At 41.8% G+C, this 15,941-nt stretch overlaps 1 protein-coding gene and 1 pseudogene across 3 annotated transcripts in view; one reads left to right on the forward strand and one right to left on the reverse strand.

The window, feature by feature from the left end:
- Window positions 1-1,723: 1,723 nt before the first annotated feature.
- Window positions 1,724-1,899, forward strand: LOC139225956 (U2 spliceosomal RNA; annotated as a pseudogene).
- A 6,173-nt stretch (window positions 1,900-8,072) lies between these two features.
- Window positions 8,073-15,941, reverse strand: part of LOC139280746 (MANSC domain-containing protein 1-like) — a 28,626-nt gene continuing 20,757 nt past the window's right edge. For all 3 annotated transcript variants that reach the window (XM_070900417.1, XM_070900418.1, XM_070900419.1), the window contains one exon: window positions 8,073-11,542. In XM_070900417.1, the coding sequence (XP_070756518.1) occupies window positions 10,275-11,542 (1,268 nt within the window). In that variant the 3' untranslated portion in view covers window positions 8,073-10,274. The remainder of the gene's footprint in view (window positions 11,543-15,941) is intronic.

A 15,941-nucleotide genomic window follows, 5' to 3' on the forward strand; every position in this document is an offset into this window, starting at 1 on the left:
TTGCTTAGGTAGTCTCATGTCGGGCATGCAGACGATGGTGGCCTGCCCAACGGAGCTGGTCGAGTGTGGTCAGTGCTTCGATGTTGGGGATGTTGGTCTGAGCGAGAACGCTGACGTTGGTGTATCTATCCTGCCAGTGGATTTGCAGGATCTTGTGGAGGCAGCACTGGTGGTACTTTTACAGTGCTTTGAGGTGTCTGCTGTATATAGTCCACGTCTCTGAGCCATATCGGAGGGCAGGTATCACTACTGCTCTGTAGACCATAAGCAAGTGTTACAATTCCTCCATGGCCTCCCTCCACCCCCCCCCCCCCCCACCCCTTATCTCTAACATCAGGAACTGGCCATTCAATTAGCTCCTGATTGGTTTGTACCTCAACTCCATTTATCTACCTTTGCTTCATAATCCTTGATACCCTTGCCTAACAAAAATCTATTGATCTCAGTCTTGAAAGCTCGAATTGTCCAAGCATCCACAGCCTTTTAGGGGAGAGAATTCCAGATTTCTACTACCTTTTGTGTGAAGAAGTTTTACTGGACTTCACTTCTAAATGGCTGAGCCCTAATTTTAAGATTATGTCCCCTCGTTTTGATTCACTCACCAGAGGAAATATTTCTCTGTATCTACCCTATCAAATCCGTTTAACATTTTAAACACCTCGATCAGATTGCCCCTCAATCTTCTATTCTCAATGGAATACAATCCAGGTTTATGTAATCTGTCCTCATAATTTAACCCTCTAAGCCCCGGTATCATTCTGGTGAACCTGCAACCTAGCTTTTACGTTCAAGGAATTAATCCTTCGAGTTGTGGTGCCCAAAACTGAGGACAATACTCCAGATGGGGTCTGACAAAGCCTCGGTACAACTGTAGCATAACTGCCCCTTTGTATTCCAGCCTCCTTGAGATAAAGGCCAGTATTCCATCAGCCTTTCTTGATCGCTTTTTGTACCTGTCTACTAGCCTTAATTGATTTGTGTACTTGGGACTCTCAAATCTCTCTCACTCCTCCATAGTACCTAGTTTATCACCATTCAGAAAATCCTCCGATTTATCTTTCTTGCATTCAAAGTGGATGACCTCACACTTGTAAATGTTCTAAGTATATAAAAACCACCATCAGTTATGGCTTTTGGATAGGAAACCAGCACAGGACCCCGATTTGTATTTGAATACTAAACTCACACCTGTTTCAGGTAGAAACGCTGGCCAGCTAAATCGATGCCTGTTAGAAAAGCGCATCAGGTAGGCCTTGGGCACAAAATTAGCATCACCCTTTTTTAATAAACTTCTGTCCCACTACTGCCCTATTCATCAAGGCAGCAGTGAGATGAAAATCCCCTCCATTATCTCCTCATCCATCACATTGCTGTTTGTGGGAGCTTGCTGTGTTCTAATCTACATTACAGCAGTGACTACACTTCAAACCTACTTCATTGGCTGTGAAATGCTTTGGGAATGTTCTTTCCTTCTTTAAAAAATAGTCCCACAATGCTTCACAAATAAAGAAAATGGCTGCTGATCCAGGAAAGAAAAAGTAAAAGCTAGGTTGGAGTTGGCTTTTGACAAGATTTTTAAAAGTGGAGAGCGAAAAGAATGGGACCGAGGTTGTTGAAGGCTTTGCCACCTATAGGGGGAGAAGTGGTGGGGACATAGAGATGTCTGGAGTCAGAGGAACACAGTACTTGGGAGGGTGTATAGGGCTTTAGGAAATTGCAGGGAATGAGTGGGCCTTTTGGCTAAGATCAAGTTTAGTATCTGTTCTTATCAGTTTAATATCCCTTATGGGGACATGATATTGAATTGATTTTTGGACAGGGAGCTGGATCAGGGGCATGCCCCGTCCACTCCATGCACCGACCTGGTATTGCAATATTTCCAGGAACGGTGCAACTTCGCCTCTCGGCCTTTTGGCCTAAGATCAAACACATTGGCGCAAAGTGATCTTTGGCGTTAGAGTTGATCTGGAACGAAATTGGATTTTTAAAAAAAAATTTGAGTGGGGCAAGACCAAGGAGAGAATTATGTATGAGGACAACTATTTTGAACTGAATCTGTCAGGGATGGAGAGTTAACGTATGTCAGTGGGCATGGGGAATGATGGGCTTATGGGACAGGATACTTGCAGCAGAGAGTTGGAATAGGAAGACAGAGGAGAGCACTGAGTACTCTCATCTGGAGGTGACAAAGGCATGTTTAAAGGTTTCAGCACCATCGAGTGGAGTGAAGGTGGCAGCGTTGTGGAAATAGAAGCAAGTCTTGATGATGGATAGGATGGGAGGTTTGAAGTTTAGCTCCGGATCAAGTAAGAAACCAAGCTTGTGAATGGTCTGGTTCAGCCTAAAAGTGTTGTCGGGGAAGGGGTGGAATCGATGCAAAGGAAGTGGAATTATTCCAGGGGGTGAGGGAGCAGGCAAAGATAATGGGTTAGTTTCCTGATATTAGTGCCTTTAAAATGTAATTAATTTCATGAAGTGCTTCACATAGGAGAGGACAGATACCGAATGATGAGAGGAGTTAGGAGAGGTGATCGAAAAGCACAGTTAAAGGGTAAAGAGGGTTTGGGGAGGGAGTTAGAGAGAGTAGCCTGAGACAGCTGGAAATTCTGCCACTGATGGAGGAACAGGAGGGGCATGAGCTGCAACGTGGGGATGGTTGAGGTTGCAGAGGTAGGGTGGGTAAGTCCATACAGGAATTTGTAAGCAAGGACGAGATTTTAAGTTCAGTACACATGTAACCAGCTGATGTATGGTTAAACTTTTTACTACAGTATCTCCATTCAGTCTAAGAACCACACAAAATTACATAAACCCGGAAAAGCAGAACACAAAATTAAGTACAGACGACATCTGAAGATTTAAAAATAAAACGCTTAATGTGACAATGTGAATATTAGAATCAGATGTGGAAATCAGTAAAATTCTCTCCGTGATATCTGAGTGAAGTGTTTATGCAATATAATCGAGCCTGTTAAATACAGCTTTGTTGGAGCATACTTCAACCTGGAAAATATTCCAGTTTGGGAATTTTATTATGTAAGTAATTACAGGGGAAAACATAATTAAGCAATCCAGATGGTATTGACTTCTGTCGCATCACATATTGCCTTAAATGTAACCATTCAGACCTTCCTGCCTTTACCAAACATCAGAAGTGGATGAGGATATGAAGCACGATTGTAGGAAGTGGATTTCATTATATAAATTTAAGCAAGTTTTGTTCCATGGCAACTCTATTAATTTCCAAGGTATTCTCTATCCCCAAAGAGAGGATCTTGGAAACATGCAGCCAGGAGGATGGGTTGTTCCACAGGCGACTCAGAGATGTTCAATTCTACTTCATGATTGCTGGTGGGAGTGTTGCTTGCAGCAAAATTAGCAGTGTCAGTTCTTCCCCACCCTCAAATTGCACAGCAACTCCTTTTAGTAACCCAGCTGAGATCTAAGTAAACGATTCTCCAAAATAAATGTTTTAAATAATCAAGAAAATGGGATGATAAGATAGTCAGTATTGGAACTTAAATCCACAATTTTCTGGTTTGTAAGGAGGCTTTTGCTCAGCATTGCTGTGAATTTAATTTCTTCATAAGTGAAAAATCACCTATAAAAGGCAACCAGAAGTGCTGCACGCTCCTGCCTTTTGTGAAAATAAATAAGGCGCCATCATGAAGACATATTGTTTGTTTTGAGAGTTTAATTTTCTCCTGTCTTTATCATAAAAAGTGTTTCCCCATATCACCCACATTCTCCAGCTGTGAAATTGGGCTAGGGACATGGTACCAGGTCACCACCAATACCAATCTACATCCATTTGGCAGAAGTGTACGAGATTCCTCCACTTTATCCTCGACAGCGAAGTGACTTATTCCTGTTTGGCTTCTCTACTTGACAATACCACTGTGATCAGAAACTTACTGCATTGGAAATTGTACTAAGCCATGTTCAACTACTCTCTGGCAAAATACATACGCAATTCATAATGCTGCATTACAGTACTACCCTGCTATACATTTATTACTGGGAAATACAGCACATTATCTCTATGTACCTAGCTTAATTCTGAAGTTTTTTGATAAAACTTCTCTGCACTTTTGAAATACATCTAAATATTCTAGCAGAGTTCATGTTTGTGTTGGGGCTGTATGCCACCTTGTGGTAGGATGAAATGATTCAACATTTGTTTGCTACCACCTTGCAGTGCCCTCTCACCATCTGCAAGTGAAACAGAACAGTAACATTTCAATTTTTCTAATGTTTTTGTCATTTGGATAAAGATGCAGCATTCGATTAAAACAAGCCCTTTTTAATAAAATATTTATGCTTGGTGGATTTTGCAATCTCTTGAAAGGTATCTTGCTTTCATTGTGAGAACAATATCTGAAATGTTTTGCTCTCTACTGAGCAAAGTCTGGTTAACATTATCCAGTACTAGGGTTGCCAACACTCCAGGATTGCCCTGGAGTCTCCAGGAATGGAAAATTAATACCCAGGACACCGCTGCAGGCAACCCAGGAGAAAAACTATAGGGCACTCCAAAACTGTGTGGGGTTTTTTTTTCCTTCATTTTCTCTGAACATTTTTTTTTATTAGTCACAAAAATATTGTAAATGAGAAAAAAGGCTGTTTGACTGATGGCCGGGAATCATCCAATCGGGTAATGAAGTGTGTTTTTGCTTTCCAACTGGCGTGGGAAGGCGTTGCACCATCGTGAGAATGGGCATGTCGGACAACCAATGGCGGGAGTGTGGGGGCTGGCCAGTTAGAGCTGGGAGGTCATGTGATGAAACCTCCAGGAATATATCCATGCAGACTTGGCAACCGTATCCAGCACTAAAGTCTGGTTAAAGTAAGTCTGCGCCACATGTTTTGTTTTTAAAGTCAAAGAGCTATAAAAAATGAAAATCCTCTCACCAGTGGAGAGAGAAATATTGATAAATGTGTTCATAAAGTCAGGTGTCTTTTTATGAAGAAGATTATATAGAAAAGAATGAAAATACCTGGTGGTAATTGTCATTATCATAGATGAAGAAGCAATGGGGATGAATATTTGGGAAGATATCTTACAATATTTATTTTATTGAGAAACCAACATGCAGGGTCAAAGCCTACAAATTAGGATGTCACCAAGGTTTAAAAGTGTAAAAGGCATGGTAAATTCGGAAATAGTGTCCTGGTAACGCCATTTTGTGCTTTAAAGCTTAAACATGAAGGGGCTGAAAATTCATGCACCTTTGATTCTGATGTAAATCATAGAATCTTACAGCGCAGAATGAGACCATACAGCCCATTGTGCCTGTGCCAGCTCTTGGAAAGAGCTATCTAATTAGTTCCACTCTCCTGCTCTTTCCCCATAGCCCTGCAAATCTTTCCTTTTCAAGAATATATCCAATTCCCTTTTGAAAGCTACTGTTGAATCTGCTTCCACCACCTCGGTTGTCAAGGGCCCATGGCGTGTCCTGGAATCGCCACGTGGCATAGGATGCGCAAGCGACAGGTCTCCGCTATCCTACCATATTCCCAGAAGTTGAACAGCTACCTAATGTAAAACAGTCACACAATTATATTCTTACCAGTCCTTGCCTTAAATCGGAATTCATGTCCCAGGCAGCGCAGACTCCTTGGTTAGCAGAAAAAGCCCTCTGCACTCTGAAAATCTCTCATCGTTCAAAGATTTGCAATCCGCTGCCCCTCACAAAATATTAGCCACCAAAAAAATCCTTGCCTCTTTCTGGCTATCACCGCTCTTTGCTTGTAGTTCTGTTTTTTGTTGGTTAGAAGGGACAAACAATCCAGTAATCGGATGTTGGGGCTTTTCGCGAAAAGGTACTTCCTAGTAGGGTCACGGCGAGGTCCCTTGACTTAAATTACAGTCATGGTCACCTTTACCATTAAGGGCACAACTCGGGCCTCCGTCTGCCCAAAGTGACAGAGTATTCTGGGGCCTGTGCTGGGTTTGGGGGTAGGAGGCAGTTTGTGCTAACCATCCATTCCACCTCCAGAAAGATCACAGAAATGTACCCATTGGTCCTCTTTATAAAAGGGGATGATTAATTTTTTTAATCTTCAAGGACTCCGCCCTTGATCCAGCCATTCACCCCCAAGTGGGCCCTTGATCTGCTCTTCAGTGGACCTGTACTCGTCTCACTTTGTGCACTTGTTTGCCAATGCTTTGCCAGGATGGGAACGAGGAAACTCCTGGCCTGAGAGTCCATGTCTTTGGCCACACCTCCTTCCACGATCTTGTTTAGGGCCAGTACAGGCTCCACCCTAAGGTCCTGCAGAAACTGTCGGGGAAGGCTAGGACCCAGTCTAACTAGCGGCTTTACCATTGGAATCTTGTCAGTGTTACACTGGGAATCTGACAAAATGGATGCAGGTGCAATATCAAGAAGGATTGACGAAGAGATCCATAGCTTTGAGGTGCTGGAAACGAATGAGTTAGAGTAGAAGGCTCTGTGGTCTCTTGATCGCAATACAGTGCAGATGTAAGAAAAAAAACATGCATTTATTTTAGCACCTTGTATGACCTCAGAACATGACAAAGTACTTTACAGGCATTGAAGTACTTTTGAAGTGTAGCCATTACAGCAATACATTTCCATAAACAGCAATTAAGTAAATGACTAGATAAACTATTTTAGTGATATCAATTGGGAGATTAATATTGACTAAGATGCAGAGAGAACTCTCCTGCTTCTCTTCAAATTGATCTTTTATGTCCATCTGAGAGGGCAGTTTAACATCTCATCTGAAATTCAGCATCTCAGACAGTGCACAGCTCCCACAGTACTACACTGAAATGTGATCCTGGATTAAGTGCTCCAATCCTGGATTGAGACTTACATACACAACCTTCTGACAGAGGCAAGAGTACTACAGCATGGCTGACACCTCGGCTAAGAGTATAGTCATCAAAAGATAGAAGCTATTATTTAGACTTTAAAAAATATATAAATTAACTTTGTCTCTTTAGAATTGAACATGATTTTATTGTCCCATGAAGCACGAAGGAGAACATGATGCAGCGATTCGACTACTGCACTACAAGAGGACTGGTAGTTGTGAACACTAACGGCATCATATCTGAAGGAAGTTAATGAATATGGAGTGGAATCATTGACAAAAGAGGAGATAGGGTTGAATATTAAATGGAGGATGTTAATAATATGACTGCACAGCGAGCAGGGAAAATCAGTTAGTGATTGAAGCAGAGGCCATGTCAACATTCAAAAACATGTTAAATATGTTGTTGAAAGAAAGTAGGATATGGGATTAGGACTACTGCTTGTGCAGAGTACAATCATCAACATGAACCAGTTGGGTCAAATAGCCTGTGAAGATAGAGCTAAAGTAGAGCCATGTGGAATGCCTGAGATGATGAAAAAAAGTCATAGGATGAGCCATCAACTACCGCACAGATAAAAGCATTTTGAAAGGAAAGTAGATCATGACAAACATGGCTTTGTTGGAGGCTATATGATGGTAATTTATTGAGAAATACACATCCTACCAGACTCTATTAAAACATTGGAGATGTCCAAAGCAATGATAACAGATGATTCTCAAAAGTGTTCAAGAGTGTAGCTCCAGACACAAGTAACATGGGCAACCCCATCATTAGCATAAAACAGCACAGCAAATGGCATACTAATGATCATGGATTGGATCAGAACTTTCATGATGATGGATAACTTAAGAGTTAACAGCAACTTCCACAAGTTTAAATAAAAAATGATGCAACAGTAAAAGGGATTACCTTACAAAAAAGTATTTTTATCCTACTGGCACCATGAGAATGTCATCTGTGGAATGTAACTAGGCACAGTCCAGTAAAGTAGATAGTAAATGCATACTCCAGAGTTTTCTCTTTGGGGTCATGGAGACATTTCAGAGTTTTCATTTTAGTTATTAATTTCCACCAGAAGATAAATAAATTGGTCAGAGCACAGTCATACGTGGTCTGTTAGATAGACTTGATGGGCCAAACAGCCAATTGTCATTTCGTACTACTAGGTCTTAACAATAGTTGAAACTTCTAAGTTACCTTATCTATGATAGTTTTTAATTCAATATTGGTTTCTTTACTTTAATAAAACATAAGCACTCAATTATGACAAGGTTAAGAACAAAGTACAAGCACAATACTTAAACTTTACAGTAAATAGCTACACAAGTTCTTAATCCGTTTGTACATTCACTCTCTTATTTCGACATCTAGTTTGATCATTGATTACAGACAACAACAAAAATCCCTCACAAAGGCATAATATACTTTTCTATCATTTTTCCCATGTGCATTAATTATGCTCATAATATTTGAGACAAAAACCTTTTCTTGGTAAAGCAGCTCAAGCAGAAATCTTGATACCATCGCAGTGGGGAGATATCCAGTGTACACTCAATGCCTCCCCACCCACAATGAAGTAACTCAAATTGAGATCTCAATGGCAGGGAGTGGGGGGAAAGAAATCTAACTTGCATTCCATTGCTCTATGCCACCATCATTATAAATTAAGAATTTAAATTGTAGGATCTGAAGCATTTTTCATGTTCACAAATATTTATTTTATGATGCACAAAGGGGCTGAAATTCAACTTTGGCGGGTGCAACCTGGATGGAAGTAGATCAGCAACCCATTATGTACCTTGCCAATTCAATTGTAACTTTATCTTAATTAATAATACATCTTTACTGTGTTGGAATTAAGATTAATCATGTTTTCCTTCTTTGACTCATTCCTTTCCTTGCCATGGAACTCCATGAATGTTGGTCTTTATTGCAAGGGGGATGGAGTATAAAGTCAGGAAGACCTGCTACAACTGTACCATACCTGGACTACTGTGTACACTATTGGTCTCCTTATTAAAGGAGAGATGTACTTGCATTGGCGACAGTTCAGAGAAGGTACACGAGATTGATTCCTGAGATGAAGGGGTTGTCACCTAAAGAAAGGTTGAGCAGGTTGGACTTATACTCATTGGAGTTTAGAAGACTGAGAGGTGATCTTATTGAACCGTATAGGATTCTGAGGGGCTTCACAGGGTAGATACAGAGAGGATGTTTCCCCTTGTGGGAAATCTAGAACTAGATGGCATAGTCTCAGAATAAGGGGTCGACCATTTAAAATGGAAATGAGAAAGAATTTCTTCTCAGAGGGTCGTGAATCTTTGGAATTCTCTACCCCAAAGAACTGTGGTGGCTGGGTCATTAAGGTGGAGATAGACAGATTTTTGAAGGATAAGGGAGTCAAGGGTTATGGGGAGCAGGCAGGGAAGTGCAGTTGAGCCCAAGGTCAGATCAGCCATGATCTTATTGAATGGTGGAGCAGGCTCGCAGGGACAGATGGCATACTCCTGCTCCTATTTCTTATGTTTCCCTATGCACCTCGATTTTTCCTTCCTCCTGCAATCTTTAACCCATTAAAACTTGAGCTTGGCATCACCTAGTCACTATTTCATATTCACCTCTTCTCTGTTACTCTGCAACCTTGATGGTGTCCTATGAACAATTGTAGTTACATTTAAAAAATAAATGAACCTCAGCGTGAATGTCAGTAGGTTGCTATAGTTGGCCTATCTTGTGCTACTGAGGAAAAATAAGCTGTGCTTCTCACTCCTGATCATTATCCATTGACCCCACTACAGGAATGGATATGAATGTAAATATGAGGTGAGGTGGTTGGAAGGTGAAAGAAGGGAGATAAAGAGTGGAGATGGGCTAAAACCTAATCTCTCCCATGACTATTTAATATTGGTACTGAGCAGTATCAATAAGATGCAAGGGGTAAATACCGAGACAAGTTCATGCTACATGCACTGGGATAGAAGCAAATACCACATGACATGCCAATTAAAAGATCAGTGCTGTGCCTATTTTTGTTCAATATCTCGTTTTTTGTATCAAAAAATACTGGGACTTTTTAATAAATGATGCAGTAGGATTTTATCATTTGTATGGTTTTGCGTTCATTCAAATTCTACTAAATTTGTATATAGCAGATTATTCCATCACATCACAGATAAGAATAAAAATAGCTGAATTTCTGGTGGGAATCAAGAAAATAAAAAAGTGCACTATTTAATTGACCTACATTATTTGTATAATTAGTTTCTTCTTTTTTTCCACATCCAATGAGGAGAACCAAAAGAGAAAATAAACCATATTTATGTAAAGGTTTTAAAAAGATAGCAGATGCTTTAGACATGTTGGGCTTTTGATCAAAGTTCACGTTTGTTCATAATGGAACAGATCCATTCTTCTGGAAGACTTTAGTTCATGCATCTATATACATCCCATTCATTAGGTAATCAATTCTAGTGTAGTGCCTTCTATTATAGGACTCTGCTATTCGTTTACTTATCACAATCATCACTATTACTAAAAATACCAATCCAAATAATAAAGCAGCAATCAGTCCACTCTGAACTTCCATTTGTGAATCTTCCATTTTTCCTGCTGATTTGTTCTGACCTCCCAAATTTAGTTTTTGATCCAGTTCTCCATTGTCCTTTTTACTAATATTTACGTTATTTGATACTATAGTCATAATCCCAATGAATGGAGTTTGAGCAACGGGAATCCTGGATACAGTGGATTGCCGAGTTATCTTTGGCATCAGCTTTGTTATTGAGACAGTAGTGGTAGTGGTGGTTGTTAAATGGGTGGTTGGGAGGATAGTGGTTGACTGAGTGGTGGTTACTGGGAGAGTGGTGGTTGTGGTTGACCGAATGGTGGTTATTGGGAGAGTGGTGGTTGTGGTTGACCGAGTGGTGGTTATTGGGAGAGTGGTGGTTGTGGTTGACCGAATGGTGGTTATTGGGAGAGTGGTGGTTGTGGTTGACTGAGTGGTGGTTATTGGGAGAGTGGTGGTTGTGGTTGACCGAGTGGTGGTTACTGGGAGAGTGGTAGTTGTGGTTGACCGAGTGGTGGTTGTTGGGAGAGTGGTGGTTACTGGGAGTGTGGTAGTTGTGGTTGACCGAGTGGTGGTTGTTGGGAGAGTGGTGGTTTTGGTTGACTGAGTGGTGGGGGTGGTAGTTGGAAGGGTGGTGTGGACTGGGAGAGTGGTGGTCATTGTTGGCGGAGAAGTTGGATGGATGATGGTGGTCATTGCCTGGGTAGTGGTCGTTGAGAGAGTGATGGGGAAATTAGTGGTCGTCGTTGACTGGGTGGTTGGGAGGATGGTAGTTGTCATTGACTTGACGGTAGTTGATGAAAGAATGGTGGCTGCCATTAACTTCCTGGTGGTCACTGGGAGAGTCATGGTCATGGTTAATTGCCTGGCAGTCACTGGAATAGTAGAAAATGTTGTTGAATGGGTGGAAGAAGTTGTTGACTGAAATCTCGTCATTTGGAGAGTGGTGATTGCCGTTGTTGAGTGGATGGTGGTCAATGGGAGAATAGTGGTTGTCGTTGACTGGATGGTGATTATTGGAGCATGATTTTTGAGCACATCAGTAGAAACTCCATTATCTGATGATTCTTCCCCTTTGTGAGAATGTGTTTCTTTCATGGACTTATCCAACTTCTTCATACTTGCTAGATCTGTGTGCAAAAAGAATAGAAACATTTGCTTATTTCTGATACAAGATGTTGAAATATGCTAACTCTATGAATTGAAGAGTTTATAGTTTCTGTTAGAGATTCTCCCACATTGCTTTCCGCAGAGACAATTTTGAGGGAGTGGTGCAATGGTTTAGCATGCTGCTCTGGGGGTTGGGTTCAAATCCATGCAAAACTGATAGGATAAAAGATTCCGCTTTCTGCAAACTGTAAGACTCCCATGTGAAGTAATGGTTACAGAGAAATCCTGAAGCTTTAAGAAATTTCTGAAGCAATTTCTCACCCCATTATTTGGCCACTGAACTGCTGATTCATGCAATTTATCATCCCCTATCTTTGGTGAGCACCCTCCACAAAGCTCAATATTGGCCGAGCTGGCCTAGATATTTAATCTCAGAAATTACTGAGAGATTGGCCACGACAGATTTGGTAAGAGTTAAGCTGTGGTGCAGCTCTGGGATCCCGTTACTTCTGCATCAGAGCTGGAAAATTCCCCGGGTCCAAGTTTCTACACCATACATTGTAAGGATTCAGACAATGTGCCTCATCTAAGAATAGTACTTGAAGTGAAGTCAAAGGATACGCCTCAGTATAGTATTGAGCCATGCAGTCAAAAGGTACCGGGTTTAATTCTTAGTCTCTGCCAAGTTAGCTGCTCTCAGTCTGCTGGACTGATGGTGGTGGGGGGAGGATCAGTGAAGTCAACCAAGGTTCCTGCTCTTGATCACTATCTAGAGTTTGGCTGTAATGCCTCTCATGGTTGAATAAGCTCGCAACACCCATAAACTAGACCCACACATTAAGCATGACCACCATTGCATACAAGACTGTATCCGAGCAAGAGTCAGCATCTTCAGGAGAGAAGGGAAGCCTGAGGAAGTGAGTGCAGAATCAATGGCGATGGAACGGATTTTGTGGTGAAGACTAAAGACGATGGCTTCCCAATGTTTAATGGGAGGAAATTGCAGCTCATGTGGGATGTCAGACAAGCAGGTTGACAACATTGAGGAAGCACAGGGTTGAAGAGAGGTAGTGGTGAGGTAGAGCTGGGTGTCGTCCGTGTACATGTGGAACCTGACATCATGTCTTCGAGAAACTGGAGAAGGAGAAGGATAGATCCTTGGGGGACGGGAGGGAAAAGAAGCTATTGCAGGAGATTCTCTGGCTATGTATAGGTTAAAGTGGAACTAAGCGAGGGCAGCTCCACTTAGCTGTACAATGGAAGAGAGGATGAGGAGGAGGATTGCACAGTCGACCATTTCAAAGGCTGAAGGCAGGTTAAGAAGGACAATGAGTGATAATGCATCACAGTCACAGAGGATGTTATTTGTGACTTTAATTCTGTCTGTTTCAGTGCTGTGGCAGGGGCAGAAACCTGATTGGAGAGGATCAACCATGGAGTTGTGGGAAAGATGGGCACGGATTTGGGAAACAACAGCATGTTCAAGGACTTTGGAGAGGAAAGAGAGATTGGAGATGGAGTGATAGTTTGCAAGAATGGAGGGGATCAAGGCTTGGATTTTTTGAGGAGGGGGTGGTGATGATAGATTTGAAAGGGAGGGGGGACAGTACCTGAGGAGTCAAAGGCTTTAAAGTAACCAACGAGTCTGCACTGATATTTAAACACAGGGAAATGAAAAAGCAAATCAAAAAAAATCCTGCTACCCTCCACTCCATTGCCCTGTTCCTTTTCTCAGGTTACTGCCTGCCAATGTTCCCCCTAATTCTTTGGTGGGGGGGGGGGGGGGGGAAAGAGAAACACAATCCCTTTATCGGGCTGTACAGCCCATTCAAAATTTCACACTTGCGCAGTCTCACATTGAAAAGCCGGTGAATGGCCTGCACGGGACCTCCAGACAGCAGTGTGACCCCGCAGCTTAACAAGAATGTTGCTGCCAGCAGCAAAATATTATGATTTTGTTGCCAGATAAATAAGAAAAAAAAAATAACAGTTCCTTATCACAACTGAAATGTTGTGTTAAGATAGTAAGTATCTAAGAATTTTCCCAACATTTAAACAAGTTCAGGTGTAATTAAAAAAATTATTTTCTCATGCATTACTGAAAGTGATCGATGAATGCAATCTAGATTTTAAAACCTTTTTCCTCTTTTCGTCTCCTGGAGGTGGCAATTCATGGTGAAATATAGTTCCCTGGGCACTCGGGTACCTCACCTGTGCAGTTACTCAAGTTTGAGCTTCGACAGTGAGTGTTGGCAGAATATTCGCCCATGAAAAGCGAATTAGCCAAGAGCAATCTTACCCTCACCTGATACGGGGCACACTTTCTGACATGGGTTGTTAAATAGCGATCAGGAGCAGGAACTCTATCTGATTGTTCCTCTTACTGGTGCATTCAGAGTAACAAACTCAAACCTGGGACCTTTGTATCACTTAGTACATCATTTAACCATGGTCAGAAATTTTTTTTTAAAAGGAAGGAAAATAGAATGCAATCAATGTCCCTATTGTTAAAACTAAACAGCCTTTTCTGTTTCCAGTCCCCTCTTTTGAAAGTGTTGACTGACTCACTGTGATGTGATTCCATAAACGCCAGTCACTCTCTAGTACCTCTCCCAAGTGGCCACTGTTCATGTGTAAGCCTTGACAATAAGCAGTTTCAGGCTATTTTACTGCAGAGGACATCACAGTTGGACCTGATTCTGTCCCCAACAGCCATCCCCACACACTTTTCCAGTAAGGTTGTCCGTATAGAAATATGGAGCAGCTCTACAGCTGACCTTGCTGAGATTAGCACAGATCAGATTTGGGACAAACCTGGTCTCTATGGCTATGAGTCAGCAGAACACTTCAAAGCTAAGGTTAATCTAGGTTACATTAAGCTATTCTGCATGTGGATTTTATATAAATTAGGTTAATATTTGTATTCTCCGTGTTAAATTATTCTTTACCAAATATTACATGTGAAAGCATTGATCCATTTGATAAACTTTCATACATTAAAGCCCCAAAGGAATTCTCAGCCTCAGCATTTGATTGGTGCAACTTCAACTGCAGCAGCAATATTGTAGAAAATTATTGGGGGGTGGTGGAAGAAAGTCCTCCATTGCCAAAATGGCACACTTCAAAGCAAAAACATTTAATGTAGGAAGTTTTATGCAGCTAACCTCGTGGTCACCAATCTACCTATTGCAGATGCATCTGTCCATGGCAGCATTGGTAGCAGTGACCACCGTACAGTCATTGTACAGACGAAGTCCCGTCTTCACATTGAAGACACCCACCATGCTAAATGAGATTGATTCAGAACAGATTTCGCAGCTCAAAACTGGGTATCCATGAGGCGCTGTGGGCCATCAGCAGCAGCAGAACTGTACTCCACCACAATCTGTAACCTCATGGCCCGGCATATCCCTCACTCTACCATTACCATCAAGCCAAGGGACTAACCCCGATTCAATGAGGAGTGCAGAGAGCATGCCAGGAGCAGCACCAGACATATCGAAAAATGAGGTACCAACCTGGGGAAGCTGCAACACAGGACTACATGTATGCTCTAAACAGCGGAAGCAGTAAGCTATAAATAGAGCGAAGCGATCCCACAATCAACGGATCAGATCAAAGCTCTGCAGTCCTGCCACATCCCGTCGTGAATGGTGGTGGACAATTAAACAACTAACAGGAGGAGGAGGCTCCATGAATATCCCCATCATAAATGATGGCAGAGCCCAGCACGCAAGTGCAAAAGACAAGGCTGAAGCATTTGCAACCATCTTCAGCCAGAAGTGCTGAGTGAATGATCCATATTGGCCTCCTCCTGCGGTTCCCACCATCACAGAAGCCAGTCTTCAAACAAATCGATTCACTCTATGTGATATCAAGAAGTGTCTGAGTGCACTGGATAAAAAAAGCTATGGGCCCCGATAACATCCTGGCTGTCGAGGAATTCATAGAATGCATACGGGATTGTTTCTTAGAACAGTATGTAACAGAGCCTACAAGGGAGCAAGCCATTTTGGATCTGGTCCTGTATAACGAGACAGGAAAAATAAACGATCTCCTCTTAAAAGATCCTCTCGGAATGAGTGATCACAATATGGTTGAATTTGTAATACAGATTGAGGATGAGGAAATGAGCGTACTATGCTTAAACAAAGGGGACTACAGTGGGATGAGGGCAGAGTTGGCTAAAGTAGACTGGAAACAAGAACTAAACGGTGGCACAATTGAGGAACAGTGGAGTACTTTTAAGGAGCTCTTTCATAATGCGCAACAAAAATATATTCCAGTGAAAAAGAAGGGCGGCAAGAGAGTGGATAACCAAGGAAATAAAGGAAAGTATCAAATCAAAGACCAATGCGTATAAGGTGGCCAAGGTTAGTGGGAAACCAGAGGATTGGGAAAATTTTAAGCAACAGCAAA

This window comes from Pristiophorus japonicus, chromosome 15 (genome assembly GCF_044704955.1).
Source record: "Pristiophorus japonicus isolate sPriJap1 chromosome 15, sPriJap1.hap1, whole genome shotgun sequence".
NCBI lineage: Eukaryota > Metazoa > Chordata > Chondrichthyes > Pristiophoridae > Pristiophorus > Pristiophorus japonicus.